This window comes from Saccopteryx leptura, chromosome 9 (assembly GCF_036850995.1).
Source record: "Saccopteryx leptura isolate mSacLep1 chromosome 9, mSacLep1_pri_phased_curated, whole genome shotgun sequence".
NCBI classification, from domain to species: domain Eukaryota; kingdom Metazoa; phylum Chordata; class Mammalia; order Chiroptera; family Emballonuridae; genus Saccopteryx; species Saccopteryx leptura.
In genome coordinates, this window is record NC_089511.1 from 92,188,581 (window position 1) to 92,209,331 (window position 20,751).

A 20,751-nucleotide genomic window follows, 5' to 3' on the forward strand; every position below is an offset into this window, starting at 1 on the left:
TAGCAGTAGTGAGGACATTTTCATTTAATCAATTTAATTAAAAGAAACAGTTCTAAAATTCTGCGTGTAAATTGAGATCAGTAATTCCCAGTCCAAAGTGCATCATCATAAAGGCACACATAAAAAATGAAAAACTTAAAATTTTATTCTTGCAGGTCTGTGGCAATTCTTGGGAATTGGGAATTAGTTATTTTAAGCAACTTGTTCTCTCTGGGCCACTAGTTGTCAGATTTTGGAGTTTCTACAGTGCTGCCTTGGTGGTCATATGGTTCCTGCTCTCCACTTTTTGGCATCAGTGACTTGCCTAGTTTCTGTCTTTCCTGTTATTGTCTTCATTTTTCACTGATGTCTGAATGTGTTGTTGTTTTTTTAACTTGTTCATTCTCAGGAACAGGAATGAGCACTGTGGAGGAGCTTGGCTTGCTCTGCCCCTCCCCTCACTGTGCTCTGCATGCTCCTTGGCCTCTCCAGCCAACTGTGCTGCTCTTGTCTGCCCAGAGTCACATGATTTTCCATGGGAGTTACAGCGGTGGTTGCATTAGTACTAAGAAAAAAGTTATTACCTGGTAGAGAAGATACTAAGGAATTTTAAAATTACTCGTTTAGGAAAAGTTTTAAAAGATCTCTTACTAGTTTTGTATTATGTGACGCACATATCTTAGGGAGGTGCATTTAACAAGGGCAGTTATTTTGTTTGTTGAAGTAGTTATCCTTTTCTTTCTTGTTTTAGTGTCTTCATCCTTCAAATCCGGAAAGAAAATCCCAGCAGGAGCAGTTTCTGTGTTTTTAGGTATCATATTGTAGCATTTGTTTTTTAAAAACTAAATAAGAATTATTTTGCCATTTTTAACATTGTCATTTTCCGAGGGCAGGCTGGAGAGTAGGAGGGGCTTCAGTAGGCCTGGGAAAGCTCACAGAAGGGGCTCATGTACTGGGGGAGCTCAGATTCTGTTAGAAGTCGGTGACTTTGGACCTTTTTGTATTGGAGCAACCAGTGATTCTGCATTACATTCTGCAGCAGGAAAGGATGGAGGTTATTGGTCTTGTTACTGTGTTTTATGGATGAACTGAGACTAAAAATTCTTGGTGCATGGTAGTGGTTTTTTCCCATAAAGCCAGCAGGAGGCCCACCCACACTTGCTCACAGCCCACTGCCTTGCTTCTCTGCCCACAGGGGACAGCTGTATGTTTGGTGCAAGCTCTGCTCCATCACCACAGGAGCCCCAGAAGCCCAAGCAGCCCACCCCAGGGAAAAGCCTGCACCTGCCGGCACCCATTGGCCTCTTTGATGATGACGATGATGACGATGACTTTTTTGCAGCATCCAGTAGCAAACCCTCCAAGACGGGTACCTGTTCTAGCCTATACAGTAATTTTGCCAGGAAAATAATATTGACCTAAAAGGACATAAAACTTCTCTAGTTCATATCTCTTGTACCAGAACCCCTTCTGAAGCATTTCTGTCGTAGAGGTGTCTCATCTCTGCTTGTGTAGTTATAGGTACCTTGGAGAGCTCTATGTTATGAACTGATCTTTTCCGCTTTGAAAACTATTTGCTAAGAATTCTTCATTAGAGCGAAATCTGGCCCCTTGTAATTGCTCAAGAATTTTAGTTCTCACCTTTGGAATTACAGAGAAAAAAATTTTTTTGTTTATTTTTAGTGAGAGTGACAGACAGGATCAGACAGGCAAGAAGGGAGAGAGATGAGAAGTATCAGCTCATAATTGCAGCACCTTAGTTGTTTCTCATATGTGCCTTGACTGGGGAGCTCCAGCTGAGCCAGTAACCTTAGGCTTTAAGCCAGTGACCTTTGGGCTCAAGCCAGTAACCATGGGATCATGTCTATGATCCCACACTCAAGCCAGTGACCCCATGCTCAAGGCGGGTGAGCCTGCGCTCAAGCTGGTGACTGCGGGGTTTTGAACGAGGGTCCTCAGCATCCCAAGTTGATGTCCTGTCTACTGCGCTGCCGCCTGGTCAGGCTACAGAGAAAATTTTATTTCTATGTATGTCTGTATGCAGTAATTAGTTAGTTAATTAATTATTTAAAGTGAGGGTAGGGTAGATACAGACCCTCACATGCTCCCCAACCGGGATCCACCTGGCAATCCTGTCTGGGGCCAATGCTCTGCCCATCTGGGCCATGCTTATAACTGAGCTATTTTTAGTGCCTGAGATGGAAGCTCCAGAGAGCCATCCTCAGTGCCTGAGGCCATTGCGATTGAACCAACCTAGCCGTGTCTGTAGGAGGGGACAAAGAGAGAGAGGAGCGATAAAAGGGGGAGAGGGATGGTGGGAGAAGCCTTTTCTGTGTATCCTGACCAGGAATCAAACCTGGGGCATCCATGTGCCAGGTCGACGCTCTACTACTGAGCCAGCCTGCCAGGGCGAATGATTGATTCTTAAATGGTCTTTCTTTTTTAGGTCTCTTTATCTTTTATTCCAATCCAAGCTACTCTAGGAGGCTGTTGCTTGGATCAGGGTGCAACCAGATGGTTAGACCATCTGTCCTGTGTTTCTTTTGAGCTGCTGTTGTGTTCTTCGAAAAATTTCAATCTAGTCCACTTAACATTTCTTGATAACTAGTCAAGAAATAACATACTTTTCTAAATTTACTGTTTGGGAGAGAAGAATTTTTAATCTTTGAATTTTATGGCAGATTTTTTTTTTTCACCTTAATGTAATTCTATGCTTTGGTATCTTTTTAAAGACAAAATCAAACCCATTGCCAGTATCTTTGATGAGGAGGAAGGTGACCTGTTCAAAGAAAAAGCAGCTTTGCCAGAAGCTGCTGTGAATCAGACAGAGGAAAATAAAGCGAGAGCAGAAAAAAAGGTGAGCAGGAGGGGTATTGAACACAGGAGTGTGGATTTGGGGCGTCTGGTTAATTCATCTGCAGCACAGAGGGGAAGCATGGTTTCCTGTCAGTGTGCAGGGAAGAATTTAGACACACAAGGTTAGAAGAAGAGTGCAGCGCACGCCCACGAAACTACCAACCAGATTTAGCGGCTGTTGGGATCTGCCCTACCCAGCTGTTGTAATATCTGTTGATGATCTTTACCTGAACCAGTTAGCGTGTTGTGGGGTGCAAAATATTGTTTTTCTAACTATTGCACTTTTTTTCTGCCTGTGTTAGCTGGTATTCTTCTGAACAGAAGAGCCTTTTCTCCTCCTTTCCTGTTTTTTTTTTAATATCATTATAGGATTGTGGATTTTCTATTTACGTGTTATAATCCATGAGCTTTGTTTCTGTTTTTCTTTTTCTCGATGCTCATAGATTGTGTTATTGACCTGTTTGGCCAGTGCAATGTGTCCCTGTCAGTCTTGAAGCTCTTCTGCTGCTTTCTCTTCCCTTGGCTGTCCTGTACCCCTTGATTTTTCTAAAGCACACCTCGTGTCGTGTCTCCACTGTGAAACCCTGACCTTCCCACTGCCCACCACCTAGTCCCAGCACTCGGAACCTGGCAGCCCCTAGGGTGGCCCACCTTCCTGTGCTGCCTCCAACTGTGCACATCCCTTTGTGCACTTTATGAGATGGGCAGCCTGACCTGCTCTCTGATGCCCCATGTGTGCCCACTGCTTTTCCCTTGCTGTTGTCTTCTACCACCGTTTGCTCTGCCTAGGATGTTCTTGTTTTTGCTGTCTGTGTCTTGTCTGTCCTGAGAAATTTATGTATCAAGGGACTATTTCTTTCCTCTTTTCTAACTTATACAAATTTTGGAATTCTTATGCTAATTCTCATTTTAAGTTAGTTCTTTGTCTGAACCTGGTACGTGTTCACAGTCCATGTGTTTTTATTCCCCTGGCATGTGGCCTGGTGCCATATTCTAGCAGAGACTCACTATTTTTGTATGAATCTCTGAATAAACTCTCATTTTCAGGTATCTTGTTTATTAACTCTTTTTTTTCCCCCAACAAGGTTACTCTACCTTCCAGTAATAATATTAAGCTCGTGTCGGAAACAAAGCCTCACAAAGGTTTATTTTCAGATGAGGAAGATGTTGAGGTAAGGAATTCTTTTTTTTAGTTTTTGGAATTAATCCATGGATATAACATTAGGTACTACTTCTGAATCAGGATTTTCTCAATAGAGGTACCAGAATTTTCATTATGTTCTTTAGTTCTTCTTTGAAATCTCGTGAGAACACATGGTCTTAGACAGCAGTGTGTGTGCAGTTCTTACTGCTGACTTATGGCTATTGAGTCTCTGGGAGGGACACACTCTGCAGGGTGCTCGCATTGTCGGCCACTGGTTGGTCCTCAGTTTGATGAGGCACTTGTACCAGAATGGAAATCCACACTAATTTTTTTGGCAGTCTCATTAAAAAGTGGGCTTAGTGGGCCCTGGCCGGTTGGCTCAGCGGTAGAGCGTCGGCCTAGCGTGCGGAGGACCCGGGTTCGATTCCCGGCCAGGGCACACAGGAGAAGCGCCCATTTGCTTCTCCACCCCTCCGCCGCGCTTTCCTCTCTGTCTCTCTCTTCCCCTCCCGCAGCCGAGGCTCCATTGGAGCAAAAATGGCCCGGGCGCTGGGGATGGCTCTGTGGCCTCTGCCTCAGGCGCTAGAGTGGCTCTGGTCGCAACATGGCGACACCCAGGATGGGCAGAGCATCGCCCCCTGGTGGGCAGAGCTTCGCCCCTGGTGGGCGTGCCGGGTGGATCCTGGTCGGGCGCATGCGGGAGTCTGTCAGACTGTCTCTCCCTGTTTCCAGCTTCAGGAAAAAAAAAAAAAAAAAAAAAAGAATTAAAAAGTGGGCTTAGTGATGGAGTGTCAGCATCCTAGCACAGGTTTTCTCCTGTGACTGGTCCCAGTGTGCAGCGGGCACTGGTTTGTGGACAGCCCCATTGCTCCAGGCACCGTCCTGGAAATCCCTTTTCCATGGAGTGACACCAGCTCTCAGAAGAGTCATGATAGCCACCATGTTATTATCTTTCATGTTGTATCTCTGTTAACCAGGAACTTTAATCTTGATTCAACAGGAGTTGTTCTCTTCTCAACATGTGACTAAGTCAAAAGATGCTCCTTTACTGCCTAGCAAACTCCCCACATCAGTCTTGCTTTTCGATGATGAAGATGAAGAGGTAAACGTGCAGCACAAGATGATCAAGTTTTTGCTTAGTAGAAAACTTGCTTATGTAGCCTTTTAGCCAGATGTTCAGTCAGTAGGATAAGGTGGTGGTGAAGCAGTCAAGCCATCTAAGGCTTATGTAACAAAAATATTTCAGTTTTTATTTCAGTGACTCCTTCCTTAAGTTCTCTTAGCTATACAGAGGGCAGGACATTAGATTCTTGACCCAGCTCTTATGGAAGGCTTTGCAGATTTTCACTTAAAATATTTCCCTTTAAGAAATACTTTTTAGGCCCTGGCCGGTTGGCTCAGCGGTAGAGCGTCGGCCTGGCGTGCGGGGAACCTGAGTTCGATTCCCGGCCAGGGCACATAGGAGAAGTGCCCATTTGCTTCTCCACCCCCCCCCCCTCCTCTCTGTCTCTCTCTTCCCCTCCCGCAGCCAAGGCTCCATTGGAGCAAAGATGGCCCGGGCACTGGGGATGGCTCCTTGGCCTCTGCCCCAGGTGCTAGAGTGGCTCTGGTCACGGCAGAGCGACGCCCCGGAGGGGCAGAGCATCGCCCCCTGGTGGGCAGAGCGTTGCCCCTGGTGGGCAGAGCGTCGCCCCTGGTGGGCGTGCAGGGTGGATCCCGGTCGGGCGCATGCGGGAGTCTGACTGTCTCTCCCCGTTTCCAGCTTCAGAAAAATACAAAAAAAAAAAAAAAAAAAAAAAAAAGACATACTTTTTAGAGGCTGGATCTGTGTTAGATAAAGGGGGAGTAACAGGAGAAGGCCGCCATGTCCACACCTCACTTTTTTTCCACCTTGGGTATGAGAGCAAAATGGGGGAGAGAAATAGGGGAGAAAGCAGAGAAGACCTTCATTCTCACGCACACTGTGTGGTGACTGAGCTCTGGGCTTTGGCATCAGACCTCCACTTTCACAGCCTAACTCTACCACTTGCAAATAAGAACCTTGGCCAAATAACTTACCCTTTCTGAATCTCATGGCTTAATAGCATGTTAGGGTCATTGTGACAGCTAAAACAGCTAATGGACAGCCTTTGGTACAGAGCCTGGCATGTAGTAGATGTATTGTAAATGCTAGCTTTTGTCACCAGTCTCCCCATTGGATGCCAGTACATATTTCTTCTGGCCCTTCCCACCCTCATGCCCTCTCTCAAGGCCCCTTTTATCAAGTGTTCACATTCAGGCCTGTCCATCTGCTGTGGGACACTGATAAGGGGGTTTCTCAGTCTGACTCTGGCTCAGGCCCTCTGATGGTTTTGTTATTCTAATTTAAATAAAAGTACCTTTTTTAAGAAAACATTTTTAAATTGAATTTATTGGGCTGACACTGTTAATGTAATTATACAGGTTTCAGGTGCCCAATTCTATACAGCTAGTGCTCGACTTACGACCACGATTGGTTCCGACAGACCGGTCGTAACATGATTTGGTCGTAAGTTGAGTAGGCTATACTGTATGTACAGTACTGTGAAATGATGTTATAAAAATCTTTAAGTCATATTTTATCATAATTTTCTTTCATTATTGTTTTTTTTTTTTTATTTTTTTATTTTATTTTATTTTATTTACAGAGACAGAGAGAGAGTCAGAGTGAGGGATAGACAGAGACAGACAGGAACAGAGAGATGAGAAGCATCAATCATTAGTTTTTCGTTGCGCATTGCGACACCTTAGTTGTTCATTGATTGCTTTCTCATATGTGCCTTGACTGCGGGCCTTCAGCAGACCGAGTAACCCATTGCTTGAGCCAGCGACTGTTGGTCCAAGCTGGTTAGCTTTTGCTCAAACCAGATGAGCTGCGCTCAAGCTGGCAACCTCGGGGTCTCGAACCTGGGTCCTCAGCATCCCAGTCCGACGCTCTATCCACTGCGCCACCGCCTGGTCAGGCTCATTATTGTTATATATCATAATTTTCTTTGTTCATTTTATGCCGTTTGTATCATCTCGACACCATTTTGTTTCTTATTTTTACATTCGTCAGGTTTAAGTAAAACACTGCATTACCAGTACAACTGGTTTAATATTTGCAAAGACAATTTCCTCTTGGTAGACATCTTGGGAGGGGTTTGATGAAAAATATCCAAGACACAAAACACAAATTGCTGTACCGAGTCTGGGATAACAGTTGAAATGGTGCACGCGGAGATGGTAGTGCTGCTGGAAGCTGGTCCGCACTGTCGAGTGCCCAGCCGGGCAGTGCTTGCGCTGCTAGACGTGGAGCAGTCGTGGCTAGCGATTGTGGTTATAAAGTCGAATGGTCGTAAGTTGCATAGGTCATAAGTCGATCAATATTTTAACACATCTCTGTATACTGTATTTTGTATTCTAAATAAAAGTGCCTTAATAGGCACCTGGCCTGCTTGATGATACAAAAATTTACACATGCCTTTGAACCTGTGAGAATCAGCTCTTGGTGGGTCAGTGATTTATTTGCTAAACTGTTTCTTAAGTTTGTATTGTCTCTTTAAACTTACCCAGAAACACAAGTCAGTCCTTCCTTCTGTCCCAAGTGTGTGTCCAGCATAAATACAACAGCGAGAAAAGCTCCACATTTCTCTCCTTTTATCCATTGCTTTAGTTTGTAATGCAAGAAAGACAGGCCAGCTTGCTGGCTGCTATAGGCCACCGTACTGCTCTCATGGTGTTTGCTAGCTGGGGCCCTTCCAACAAGCACGAAGGCTGCCCCACCTGGTGGGGCCATGTGTTCCATTTCTGTGAGCTGGCCCTTATATTCCTCCCTCTAGTGCTCCCGCCCAAGTGTCCACCTTTGAGTTCTGTGCTTGTTTCTCTTTTGTGGATGGAGAATATAGTTTAGGAGTATTATATACTGTTTTAGGCATGTATGTGAGAGAAGTGGGATTTACTAGCATTTTGTGTTTTTTTCCCCCGAAGGTGTTACATATATTTTGTAACTTGACTAGAGATTTATTCTGTAATAGTTTGACATGAGAACATGCCATAAGTCTTTTGTTTTACACGTATAAAGTTGTCACAGTCTTCTGCCACTTGTTTTTCTAGGATAATCTCTTTGGGGCTACAGCTGCTAAGAAGCAGACATCACCTTTACCAGTTCAGAGCCAGGAGAAAGCTAAACCCCCGGAGCCCTCAAAAAAGAAATCATCTGCCTCATTATTTAGCAGTGATGAGGAGGTGGGTTGAGAGTCCCTCTCAGAAAAGAATAAGGCATTGTGTGATGGGATTTGAGCTGTGGCTATCCTAAACAATATCTTTTTCTACCTGCTTTATATCTAGTGAAGTTCTGTCACTAAAGACTATATTCACAAACTAGCTTTCTTTTCTTGAAGAAAGATATTTAGTATAGTGTATTAAATTAAAGGTTAATCTTTTAAAAAATGGTTAGAAATAAAATAAGTATGGCCCTCAAATTATAATATGTGCTAATTCAAATGTGTTAGTCCTTATTTTAACTTATTATGATGATCACTGTGTTTTATTAATCAAGAACACGAATCTAGACATGGTAGGAATATCCTATGCAGGCTTAACTACTTTTTTATTAGAGTGTTAACCACATTCCCGTTTACCATCCAGATACATATCAGGAAAGGCTGAATGAGTGTGGTTTAGCTGCTGTTTAGCTGTACAAAGACTTTAAATACAGGGATATTAGAAACCCTGAGCATTAAAAATCTTCTGGTATTATAATAATGCTCTTCATTAACATTGGTGAGTTATGAGGCAATGACGTGGTGAAAGGGGCACTAGCAGTTTTCATCACGTGGTATTTACCCATGTAGAACATGAGCTTTATATACACTTCTTTTCTACCCTGCTTTGGGATTTTTAAATTAAAATATTTTTCTCCAAAGTTGAGAGTTCTTGATTTAATTTTTAAAATTCCTCTTCTTTTTCATCTACCTCTTTAATTTATTTTTCCTTGTCCAAACAGAGCAGAACTATAGAGAGGAGAAACACCATGGTAGGCAGTAGAGGAAGGAGGAAAGAATGAGAAGGTCTATGAAGTCAGAACCCAGCTGTCTAGATTTGAGTTCAAAGAAAAGTCTTAGACATGAGCTATTTTTCAGATGTGATACACATAGTGTAATACTTAGTTTAACTACAACTTAGTTTAATGAATGGAAATTTTATTTTACTTCATAGGTTCCTTAGACTACATTGCTACTGGGTTTTAATACATATTTTATATTTAAAGGACCATTGGAATATTACTGATTCACAGACCAATTCAGCATCTGACAACAGGCCTAAAGGAGAACTTAGGGACTTGGGAACCACCTGGGATCAGGAGACTGTGAAAAAGACCAGCCTCTTTGAAAAGAACAATGATGATGATCTGTTTGTTATTGTGAAGGACAGGTGAGAGAATCATTGTGTTGTACAAAGTCATTTAATCTGAGTCTGTGGTGACAAGTGAAGTCTTTGATGTACAGGTTGTCAGTTTCTGAGTGAGCTACAGATCATTCATTACCTAGAAGTCACACAAAAGAGAATGTCTTTGATTTTCACTTGCAAGATATTCTTCCTCAATATTGGGATTTTTTTTTTTGTGGATCTTTAATTCCTTTTACCTATCATCATTTTAACCTTAAATTTTTATTTTTCTTAATTTATTAAAAATGTAAGTCCAGTTTTTCTATTTCTTGTTTTTCCTCTGGGATACACCAGAAAACGTAGAGTTTGCTCAAGGTTACTTGAGTTTGTCATTTGGATAAACATTTGCTTAGCAGGATGGTTCTCTGCAGAGCTGAGCTCTGTCACACCAGTTGCTGGTCCTCCTTAGCTGATCTGTGTGGTCCTTCACAGTCATTCATACTTGGACTGAAACTGACAGGGTGTATAGAGTGAGCATGGGCTGTGGTTGGGGTTGTAACATGCTGCTGGGTGAGCTGTGCATTCAGAATAACTGCCTTGCAAATATCTTTTTTTTCTCTTGAAAGCTGTAAAGTAGTTACTTTGAAATTCAACTGAACGGTAGTAGCATAAAGAGGTAATTGATCAGACATGGTGATTTTATGCACTGGTATGGTTAAGCTTTTGTTTTGATTTGATAGATCCAAAAGCACCTCCTATTTCTATGTCTTAATACTGTGATATCTTCAAATGTCACCATTTCTACTTTTGGCCCCCATGATTTCATTTCTGGATGTATTATTGGCTTCTGAAGAAAATAAGGTTCTAGAACCCCAAAACCGGATAATAAATTTTGACCCTCCGATTGCTCTCTGAATGACCTTAGACAAGATACCTCATCTCCCTGGGCCTGAGTTTCCTCATCATTAAACACAAATAATAATAGTACTTCTTTCATAGGATCACTGAAAGGATTAAATCAGGGGTCAGGAACCTATGGCTTGAAAGCCATATGTGGCTCTTTTGATGGCTGCATCTGGCTCGCTGACAAATCTTTAATAAAAAAAAATAACGTTAAAAATATAAAACATTCTCATGTATTACAATCCATTCATTTCCTACCGCTCATGTTCATGGTTGCGGGTGGCTGGAGCCAATCACAGCTGTCCTCCAGGACAACACCAAATTTTTATTGGATAATGCATAACTGACAGGTCTCACGGAATTACATTTTAAAATATGTGGCATTCATGGCTCTCTCAGTCAAAATGGTTCCCAACCTCTGGATTAAATAAACTCCACATGTGAAATACTTAGCATAATAGCTGGTACATCTAATTGTTACCATTTATTGTCATGTATGTAGAGGAAATAACCTTTCATTCCTTTATTTTGCTGTGTTCTCTTGCTCTGTCTTGCTCTGTCTTGGGACACTCATCTTCCTTTCTTATCTGGCCAGTTTCTTGAAAGACTGAGTGTAAGCCCTATCTCTTTCTTTCTCTCTCTCTCCCTTTCCCTCTTTTTATTATGTGAGAGGTGGGGAGGAAGAGAGAGACTCCTGCGTGCACTCTGACTGGGATCCACCCAGCAAGCCCACTAGGCCTAGAGGGTGATGCTCTGCCCATCTGGGGTCCTGCTCCATTGCTTGCAACCAAGCCATTTTAGTGCTGAGGCAGAGGCCATGGAGCCATCCTCAGTGCCTGGGGCCAACTCACTCCAACCACTTGAGCCATGGCTATAGGAGGGGAAGAGAGAGAGATAGAGAAAAAGAAGGAGGAAGGGTGGAGATGCAGATTGTTGCCTCTACTGTGTGCCCTGTTCAGGAATCAAACCCAGGATTCTACACACCAGGCCAACACTCTACTGCTGAGCCAACAGGCCAGGAACAAACCCTCTCTTTTAAAAAGCCTTCCCTAACCTGAACAGATGAAAGAGGAGAAGTAAGTAGTAGGAGTTCAGAGCAGAAATGGCTTCATTTCTGTATGCTCCTCCTCTATTGCCCTGGAGCATTTTCTACACTGCATAGCAGTTACCTTGGGCACATCCTCCCTTTGCTCCTACCACACACATGGCCACAGAGTCAGAGGTCTGGGAACATGTCTCATTTGTAGGTCCTAGTACCAAGTACACACCATTCCTGCTTTTAGTAATGCTTTCTCTGCTTCAGACTCATTTCTTCTCCAACAGGTCCAGAACTTTTCTCTAAAGTTTAAGGTATGGGCATTTTTCTTAAGAAATAATTTAAAGCTTTCATCAGATTCTCAAAAAAAATGTTTTTTACAGACACTTATTGTAGGAGAGAATGTGGGAGAATAGGAACCCTCAGACATCCTGCTGGTAGGGAAGTAAAACAGTGCAGCCACTTTGGAAAACTGTGTAACCATTTACCAGAGTTAAACACGCAGTTACCATATGACTTAATTTCATTCTGAAGTATATGCTCAAGATAAATGAGCCTTGGCCTGTTGTTAGCTCAGCGGTAGAGCATTGACCCAGGTTGTGGAAGTCCTGGGTTTGATCTCTGGTCAGGACACACAGAAGTGACCATCTGCTTCACCTCTCCTCCTCCTCCTCCTCCTCTCTCTCTCTTTCTCTCTCTCTTTCTTCCCCTCCCACAGCTATGGCTCAAATGGCTTGAACAAGTTGGCCCTGTGCCCTAAAGATGGCTCCATGGCCTCACCTCAAACGCTAAAATGGCTCAGTTGCCAAGCAATGGAGCAAGCCCCAGATGGGCAGAGCATCACCCCATTGGGGGCTTACCGGGTGGATCCCGGTTGGGACACTAGCAGGAGTCTGTCTCTCTGCCTCCCCACCTCCACCTCCCATGTAATAAAAAAAAAAAAAGAAATGGAAACATGTCCACTCAAAAACTTGTACATGACTTTTTTTATGCTAGTTGGAAATAACCCTAATGTCTTTCAACTACTTGAAAGGAAAAATGAAATATATTAGGAATAAAGAACTAATTCGTGCTATAAACATGGATAGATGATCTTTGAAAATATTGTGTTAATTGAAAGAAGCTAGTTACTCCTTGACTGTATAACTCTGTTGGTAAGAGCATTGTCCTGAAGCACAGTGATTGCTGGTTCAATCCCCAGATAGGACCCATACAGGAACAGATTGATGTCCTATCTCTTTCTCTCATTCTCCCCCCCCCCCCCATTCCTGTCTCTAAAATCAATAAAATATATATCTAAAAAAAGAAGCTGGTCACAGAAGACCACATGTATGATTCCATTTGCATAAAATGTTTATAATGGATAAATCCATAAAGACAGAAAATAGGTTAGTGTTTGTCTGGCATCAAGGGAGAAGGAGAATCGGGAGTGACCATTACCAGGTACGGACTTTCATTTTGGGTGGGTGGAAATATTGTGAACTTAGATTATGGTGATAGTTGCACAACTCTGAATGTACTAAAAACCAGTGATTTTGCCCTATAAAAAGGTTAATTTTAAGGTATGAAAATTATATTTTCAAACCACTAAAAGAAAAAAGAAGATCTATAACTCAAATGAAGTTGTAAAATACTGCCTTGTAAGAAGGTTATTTGAATGTCCTGGTTTTCCTGGACAGCCCTGGCTTGTGCCCCTCGTTGCAGTATAATTATTAATAATTTCCCTTTCAGTCTCAGAAATGTCCTGGTTTTCACGGTAAACACTATGGCCATCATAATGTTTTCTGATATCTATACTTTGTATTTATTTAAAATTTTTAAAAATTTATTTTAGAGCTGAAGAGGTGGGGAGAGAGAGACAGAGAGAGAGAGAGAGACAGGAACACTGATCTGTTCATGTATGTGCCCTGATTGGGGGTCCAGTCGGTAACCTCTTTGCTTCAGGACATGTTCCAACCAACAGAGCCATTCGGCCAGGGGTGATAGCCGTTCTTTTTAATTTAAATAAATCAAAATGCTTAGCCTATTATTTATAATGAGAAAATTTCTAGGTTACTGAGCATCATATTTTTCTTCTGAGGACAGAGCTTCATTGGTTGCTGAGAGAATGGAGTAAGGGCCAAAGTTAAGGGCCATCTTTTCTGTTGTAGCTATCTGTGTCCAGAAAAGAAATAACTAGCTTTCCCCAGCTTACTTTCACAAACTGTCATCAAGTGTTTTTTGTAGGTTGAGTTTTTTATTTGTGTGTTTGTTCAGAAATTACTTGTTCAAGTCAATAAAAGCCAGTGTGGAGAGAACCAAGATGGCAACGGAGTAGGCAGATGCAGAGACTCCCAGTACACACCAGCAAACTGGATGACAAATTAATTTAGGAACAATCAGCATAAAAAACCAACTTTGGATTACAAGAACAGGTCTCAAAAACCAAGGAGAAAAGAAGAAGCCACACTGAGCCTGGTAGGGAGCTCTGAGCCATGGTGGGTCTCCCCTGTTTCCAGGAACAAAGGTGGGGTGAGACTAAGAGCCCAGAAGGGTTTTCATTACAAGGAGAAGAGCAGAGAATATCACTCACAGCCACTTCCCTGGGGACCTGGGAACGAGATGAGCGGAGAGGGCTGGCTTATCTTCCAAAAGGAAAGTAGGTAGAGAGAGAGAGACAGTGATGGGCAGAGGAATGCATGGGATGACCTGAGAAGCTGACTCATCCAGTGTGGAGACGGCCATAGCTAGGGGAGGGGTTGAACCGTCTACAAAGCACAAGCCTAAAGTTGTTCCAGGTGACCTACCTCCAGAAAGCTCTCCAGCTACAATTAGAGCAACAAGACACTGCTGAACACAGAAAGTGGGGAGGAGGGAAAGTAACTCAGGTGTCCATGGAGATCTGAGATACAACTCCCCCTACTGAAACGAGAAAGCACCTGCCCAGGAAAGAAGCTGGCACAGATCGGGCCTTCAGAGTCTCAGGTTACACCCACCACATTCCTGGATACAGCCCCAAATAAGCCCCCTGCGGAGATCAGCAAACAAGACTACCACTGAGTTAAGAAAACTGAGAGGAAAACAAACAAATCAAGACTTCAAAGAGGCTCTACTAGGTAAGGAGATCACAGCTGGAAGAAGCCTACAGTCATAGAGAATAATGGGTAGGCAGAGAAGCATAAGTCATATGCATCAATAAGATAAATCCTCTGATAAAAGTCTTGAATGAATTGGAAGTAATCAAATTACCAGATGCAGAATATAAAATAATGATTTTTAGGATGCTTAAATATCTCAAAGCTACAATGGATGGACTTAATGAACACTTCAGTAAAGAAATTGAAAGCATCAAAAAGGACATGGAAATCATAAAGAAGAACCAGACAAATGACAAACACAATATCAGAAATGAAGACTACACTGGAAGGAATTAAAAGCAGGCTAGATGAAGCAGAGGATCAAATCAGCGACTAGAGGACAAGATAAGTGAAAGCATGGAAGCGGAGCAGCAAAAAGGAAAGAGACTGAAAAACTCTGAGGAAACTCTTAAGAGAGCTCTGTGACAACCTAAAGAGAAACAACATTCGCATCATAGGGATTCCTGAAGAAGGAGAGAAAGAACAAGGGTTAGAGACCTTGTTCAATGAAATCATAGCTGAAAACTTCCCTAAATTGATGCAGGAAAAAAAATCACACAAGTTTAAGAAGCACAGAGAATTCCATTAAAGAGAAACCCAAAAAACTCTACACCAAGACACATCATTATTAAAATACCAAAGCTAAGAGATAAAGAGAAAATATTAAAAGCTGCTAGAGAAAAAAAGGCTATCACCTACAAAGGAGCCCCTATAAGAATGACATCCGACTTCTCAAGAGAAACACTTGAGACCAGAAGGGAATGGCAGGACATATCCAAAGTAATGCAGAACAAAAGCTACAACTAAGACTTCTTTATCCAACAACGCTATCATTTAAAATTGAAGGAGAAATAAAAAGCTTCCCGGGGGGGGGGGGACCTCAAGGAATTCATTATAAACAAACCAATGCTGCAAGAAATGTAAAGGGGCCTGTTGTAAACAGAACAAAGGGGGAAAAGAATATAGTTAAAGAGAAATATAACTTTAAAGAATAAAATGGCAAAAAACAACTACATATCAATAATATTAAATGTAACTTGATTAAATGCTCCAATCAGAAGACATAGGGTAGCTGAATGGATAAGAAAACAGGACCTGTACACATGCTGTCTACAGGAGACGTACCTCAAAACAAAAGGTACACATAGACTGAAAGTAAAAGGATGGAAAGAAATATTTCATGTGAATGGAAATGAAAAAAAAAAGCTGGGGTAGCAATACTTATTCTGACAAAGTATAGTCTTTAAAACAAAGACTATAGTAAAGGATAAAGCAGGTCAGTACATAATGATAAAGGGAGCAATCCAACAGGGAGAGATAACCATTATAAATATATATGCACCTAATATAGGAGCACCTAAATATATAAAGCAGATTTTGATGGACATACAGGTGGAGATCAACAGTACTACTATAATAGTATGGGATTTCAATACCTCACTAACATCTATGGATAGATCCTCGAGAAAGAAAATTAACAAAGAAACAACAGAATTAAGGGATACACTAGATCAACTGGATTTAATACATATCTTCAGAACCTTTCATCCTAAAGCAGCAGAATATACATTCTTTTCAAGTGCTCATGGTACATTCTCTAGGATAGAACACATAGTAGGGCATAAAACGAGTATCAACAAATTTAAGAAGATTGAAACCATATCAAGCGTCTTCTCTGACCACAATGGCATGAAACTAGAAATCAACTACAATAGGAAAACTGATAAACACTCAAACACTTGGAAACTAAACAGCATGTTATTAAACAACGACTGGGTCAACAATGAGAGCAAGGAAGAAATAAAAAAATTTTCTTGAAACAAATTAAAATGAGCATACAACAACTCAAAATCTGTGGGACATAGTAAAAGCAGTCCTGAGAGGGAAGTTCATAGCATAATAGGCATACCTTAAGGAGCTAGAAAAAGCAAAAAACCAACTTAATCCTGCAACTCAAAGAACCAGAAATGGAACAGCAAGTAAAGCCTAGAGGAAGTAGAAGGTAGGAAATAATAAAGATCAGAGCAGAAATAAATGATACAGAGACTAAAGAAACAGTAGAGGATCAGTGAAACCAAGAGCTGGTTCTTTGAAAAAGTAAATAAGATCAATGAACCCTTAGTCAGACTCACCAAGAAAAAAAAGAGAAAGGACTCAAATAAATAAAATTAGAAATGATGGTGGAGAAGTAACAACGGACACAGCAGAAATACAAAGTATTGTAAGATAATACTATGAAGAACTATATGCCAAAAATTAGACGACCTAGGTGAAATTGACAAATTCCTTGAAAAATGTAATCTTTCAAAAATCTGGAAGAATTAGAAAACCTAAATAGACCAATTACTGCAAATGAGATGGAAACAGTTATCAATAAACTCCCAACAAACAAAAGCCCTGGGCCAGATGGTTTCACAGGTGAATTCTACAAAACATTCGAAGAACTACTAACTCCTATCCTTCTCAAGTTATTTTAAAAAATTCAAGAGGAGGGAAGACTTCCAAGCTCCTTTTACGAGGTGACCATAATTCTGATTCCAAAACCAGGCAAAGACAACACAAAGAAAGAAAAGTATAGGCCAATATCCCTGATGAATTCAGATGTTAAAATTCTCAACAAAATATTAAACCGGATCCAGCAATACATGAAAAAAATCATACACCGTGATCAAGTGGGACTTATTTTGAGGAGTCAATGCTGGTACAATACTCGCAAATTAATATGATTCATCACATAAACAAAAAGAAGGACAAAAACCACATATAATATCAATAGATGCAGAAGAAGCATTTGATAAAATCCAGCACCCATTTATGATCAACTCTCAGCATAGTGGCAATACACGGAACATACCTCAACATGATAAAGGTCATCTATAACAGGCCACAGCCAACATCATACTCGGTGGGCAAAGGTTAAAAGCAATCTCCTTAAGATTAAGATCAAGAACAAGGCAGAGGTGCCCCCTTTCACCACTCTTATTCAGTATAGTTCTGGAAGTCCTAGCCACAGCAATCAGACAAGAGGAAGAAATAAAAGGCATCCAAATTGGAAAAGAAGTAAAACTATCATTATTTGCTGATGATATGACACTAGACACAGAAAACCCTAAAGTCGCAGTCAAAAAACTACTGGACCTGATAAATGAATTCAGCAAGGTGGCAGGATATAAAATGAATACTCAGAAATCATACGCATTTTTTTTTTTTTAGCAGAGACAGAGAGAGAGTCAGAGAGATAGGGACAGACAGGAATGGAGAGAGATGAGAAGCATCAATAATCAGTTTTTCATTGCGACACCTTAGTTCATTGATCGCTTTTCTCATATGTGCCTTGACTGTGGGCCTTCAGCAGACCAAGTAACCCTTTGCTCGAACCAGTGACCAGATGACCCCACGCTCAAGCTGGTGATCTTGGGGTCTCAACCTGGGTCCTCTGCACCCCAGTCCGATGCTCTATCCACTGCACAACCGCCTGGTCAGGCACAGAGGCATTTTTATACACCAACAACGATCTGTTGCAAAGAGAAATCAAGAAAACAATCCCCTTCACTATTGCAACAAATAAGATACCTAGGAGTAAATTTAACCAAGAAAGTTAAAGACTTGTAGTCTGAAAAGTATAAAGCATTGATAAAAGAAATCAAGGATGATACAAATAAGTGGAAGCATATACCGTGTTCATGCCTAGGAAGAATAAACACCATTAAAATGTCCATATTACCCAAAGCAATTTATAAATTCAGTGCAATTCCTATTAAAATACCAAGGACATGCTTCAAAGATATAGAAACAATATTCCAAAAATTCATATGGAACTAAAAAATAACACGAATAGCCTCAGCAATCTTGAAAAAGAATAAAGTGGGTGGTATCACACTTCTGAACATCAAGTTATACTACAAGGCCATTGTACTCAAAACAGCTTGGTACTGGCATAAGAATAGGCATATAGATCAATGGAACAGAACAGAGAACCCAGAAATAAACCCACACCTTTATGAACAATTGGTATTTGACAAGGGTGGTGATAGCATACAATGGAGTAAAGACAGTCTCTTTACCAAATGGTGTTGGTAAAATTGGTCAGCTACCTGCAATAAAATGAAACTAGACCACCAACTGACACCATTCACAAAAATAAACTCAAAATGGATAAAAGACTTAAATGTAAGTCATGAAACCATAAGCATCCTAGAGGAAAACATAGGCAATAAGCTTTCCGACATCTCTCGCAGCAATATATTTGCAGATTTATTTCCACGTGCAAGGGAAATAAAGGACAGGATAGACAAATGGAACTATGAAACTAAAAAGCTTTTGCACAGCTAAAGACAATATGAACAAAATAAAAAGGTAAACTACACAATGGGAGAACATATTTGACAGTACGTCCGATAAAAGGGGTTAATAACCAAAATTTATAAAGAACTTGTAAAACTCAACACCAGGAAAATAGTCCAATCAAAAAATGGGCAAAAGAGATGAATAGACACTTCTCCAAAGAGGACATACAGATGGCCAATAGGCATATGAAAAAATGCTCAACATCACTAGTCATTAGAGAAATGCAAATTAAAACCACAATAAGATAGCACCTCACACCAGTCAGAATGGCGCTCATCAACAAAACAACACCGAATAAGTGCTGACGAGGATGTGGAGAAAAGGGGACCCTCCTGCAGTGCTGGTGGGAATGTAGACTAGTGCAGCCAGTGTGGAAAACGGTATGGAGATTCCTCAAAAAATTAAAAATCGAACTGCTTTTTGACCCAGCCATCCCACTTTTAGAAATATACCCAAGAATACCATAGCACAATTTGAAAAGGAGAAATGCACCCCCATGTTTATCTCAGCATTGTTCACAATACCCAAGATCTGGAAACAGGCCAGGAGTCCGTCAGTGGACAAGTGGATTAAAAAACCCTGATACATATATACAATGCAATACTATGGGGCCATGAAAAAGAAGGAAATATTTTTTGTGACACATGGATGGAATTGGAAACTATTATGTTAAGTGAAATAAGCCATGCAGAGGAAGAAAAATATCATATGACCTCACTCATGAGAAATCCGACGAACAATATGAATTGAGGAGCGAAATAGAGACAGAGGCGAGATGAAAGGATCCAGAAGGAAAGCGTACAGCAGGAAAGGGGATGATAGGGTGATAGGATGGGACAAGAGCAGAAAAGCAAATCCTGGAGGGAAGGAGGGAGGGCGGTATGGGGAGGGAGACAGGGGATGTACTGGGGAACACGGGTGACATTAGAATCTATGTAAACACAATAAATTTTAAAAAATAAGAAGAAATTACTCGTTCAGATTATTGTGCATGAGATTTTTCTCCTGGAGCTACTTAATGAGATTTCTGGTATTTTTTTTTAGGCATCAGACATAGTTAATTTTTTTTTATTTACTTTTTTAGATTTTATTTATTCATTTTTATTAGAGAGAGAGAGGGAGAGATAGAGAACAGGGGGAGGAGCAGGAAGCATCGACTCCCCATATGTGCCTTGACCAGGCAAGCCCAGGGTTTTGAACCGGCGACCTTAGCATTCCAGGTCAACGCTTTATCCACTGCGCCACCACAGGTCAGGCCTTTTTTTTTTTTTTTTAATTTTTTTTATTTAGACATAGTTAATTTTTAAAAATACCTTGTGGTCATTTATTGCCTTGTAGTTAAACATTTTGTTTCTAATTTGTGTGAATATATATTGCTTTATATCATTAAAGGCGTAGTAGGTATACCTTGCCCTGTCATGAATTGCTGTTTGTTTTTATAACTTCTTCCAGATGTAGACTTTAATTTTTCACTGTCCTTTGGTGTATGTGTCCAGTAGAAGTGCACTCACCTATTTAGTTAGTTGTGATATATAGGCAGACACTAATGATAAACTCAAGCATAAACAACACAGATTGTACCTTAATACTTAAACTTATAAAAAAGACTGTGATACATGTAGTTACTGGAGTATATGCTGATTATGTTCTAATGTAAGTAGATGGATATGGTGAGTGATTTAGTGAAATGGCTTACTAGTATTATTTTTATCCAGCTAAATTTGAATTGTTTTTTTTTAATCTGGTAATTCTCTAGTGTGCTAGTTGGATGATTGCTTATCACACAGTGAAAACTAGAACATGACCCTTTACTAGTTAGAATACGTTTGCTCTGGACTCCCTATGTCCATTGTTAAGCCCTCACTTTTATTTTTTTCTTTTCCTTAAAAGGTTCTGATCAGCATTTGTTCTGGCAGACCTTTATAGCCTGCCTTCTCTGTAGGGGCCAGGGCAGAGCCTGTGGTGAGGAGATGGGTGGATAC

At 41.0% G+C, this 20,751-nt stretch overlaps 1 protein-coding gene across 1 annotated transcript in view; it reads left to right on the forward strand.

The window, feature by feature from the left end:
* The window catches only part of WASHC2A (WASH complex subunit 2A), a 67,684-nt gene that overhangs the window by 26,968 nt on the left and 19,965 nt on the right, over positions 1 to 20,751 (forward strand). Inside the window, 7 exon segments of the mRNA XM_066348197.1 lie at positions 731 to 790; positions 1,175 to 1,348; positions 2,712 to 2,836; positions 3,921 to 4,007; positions 4,980 to 5,081; positions 8,093 to 8,224; positions 9,249 to 9,412. Coding sequence (XP_066204294.1) covers positions 731 to 790; positions 1,175 to 1,348; positions 2,712 to 2,836; positions 3,921 to 4,007; positions 4,980 to 5,081; positions 8,093 to 8,224; positions 9,249 to 9,412 — 844 coding nt within the window.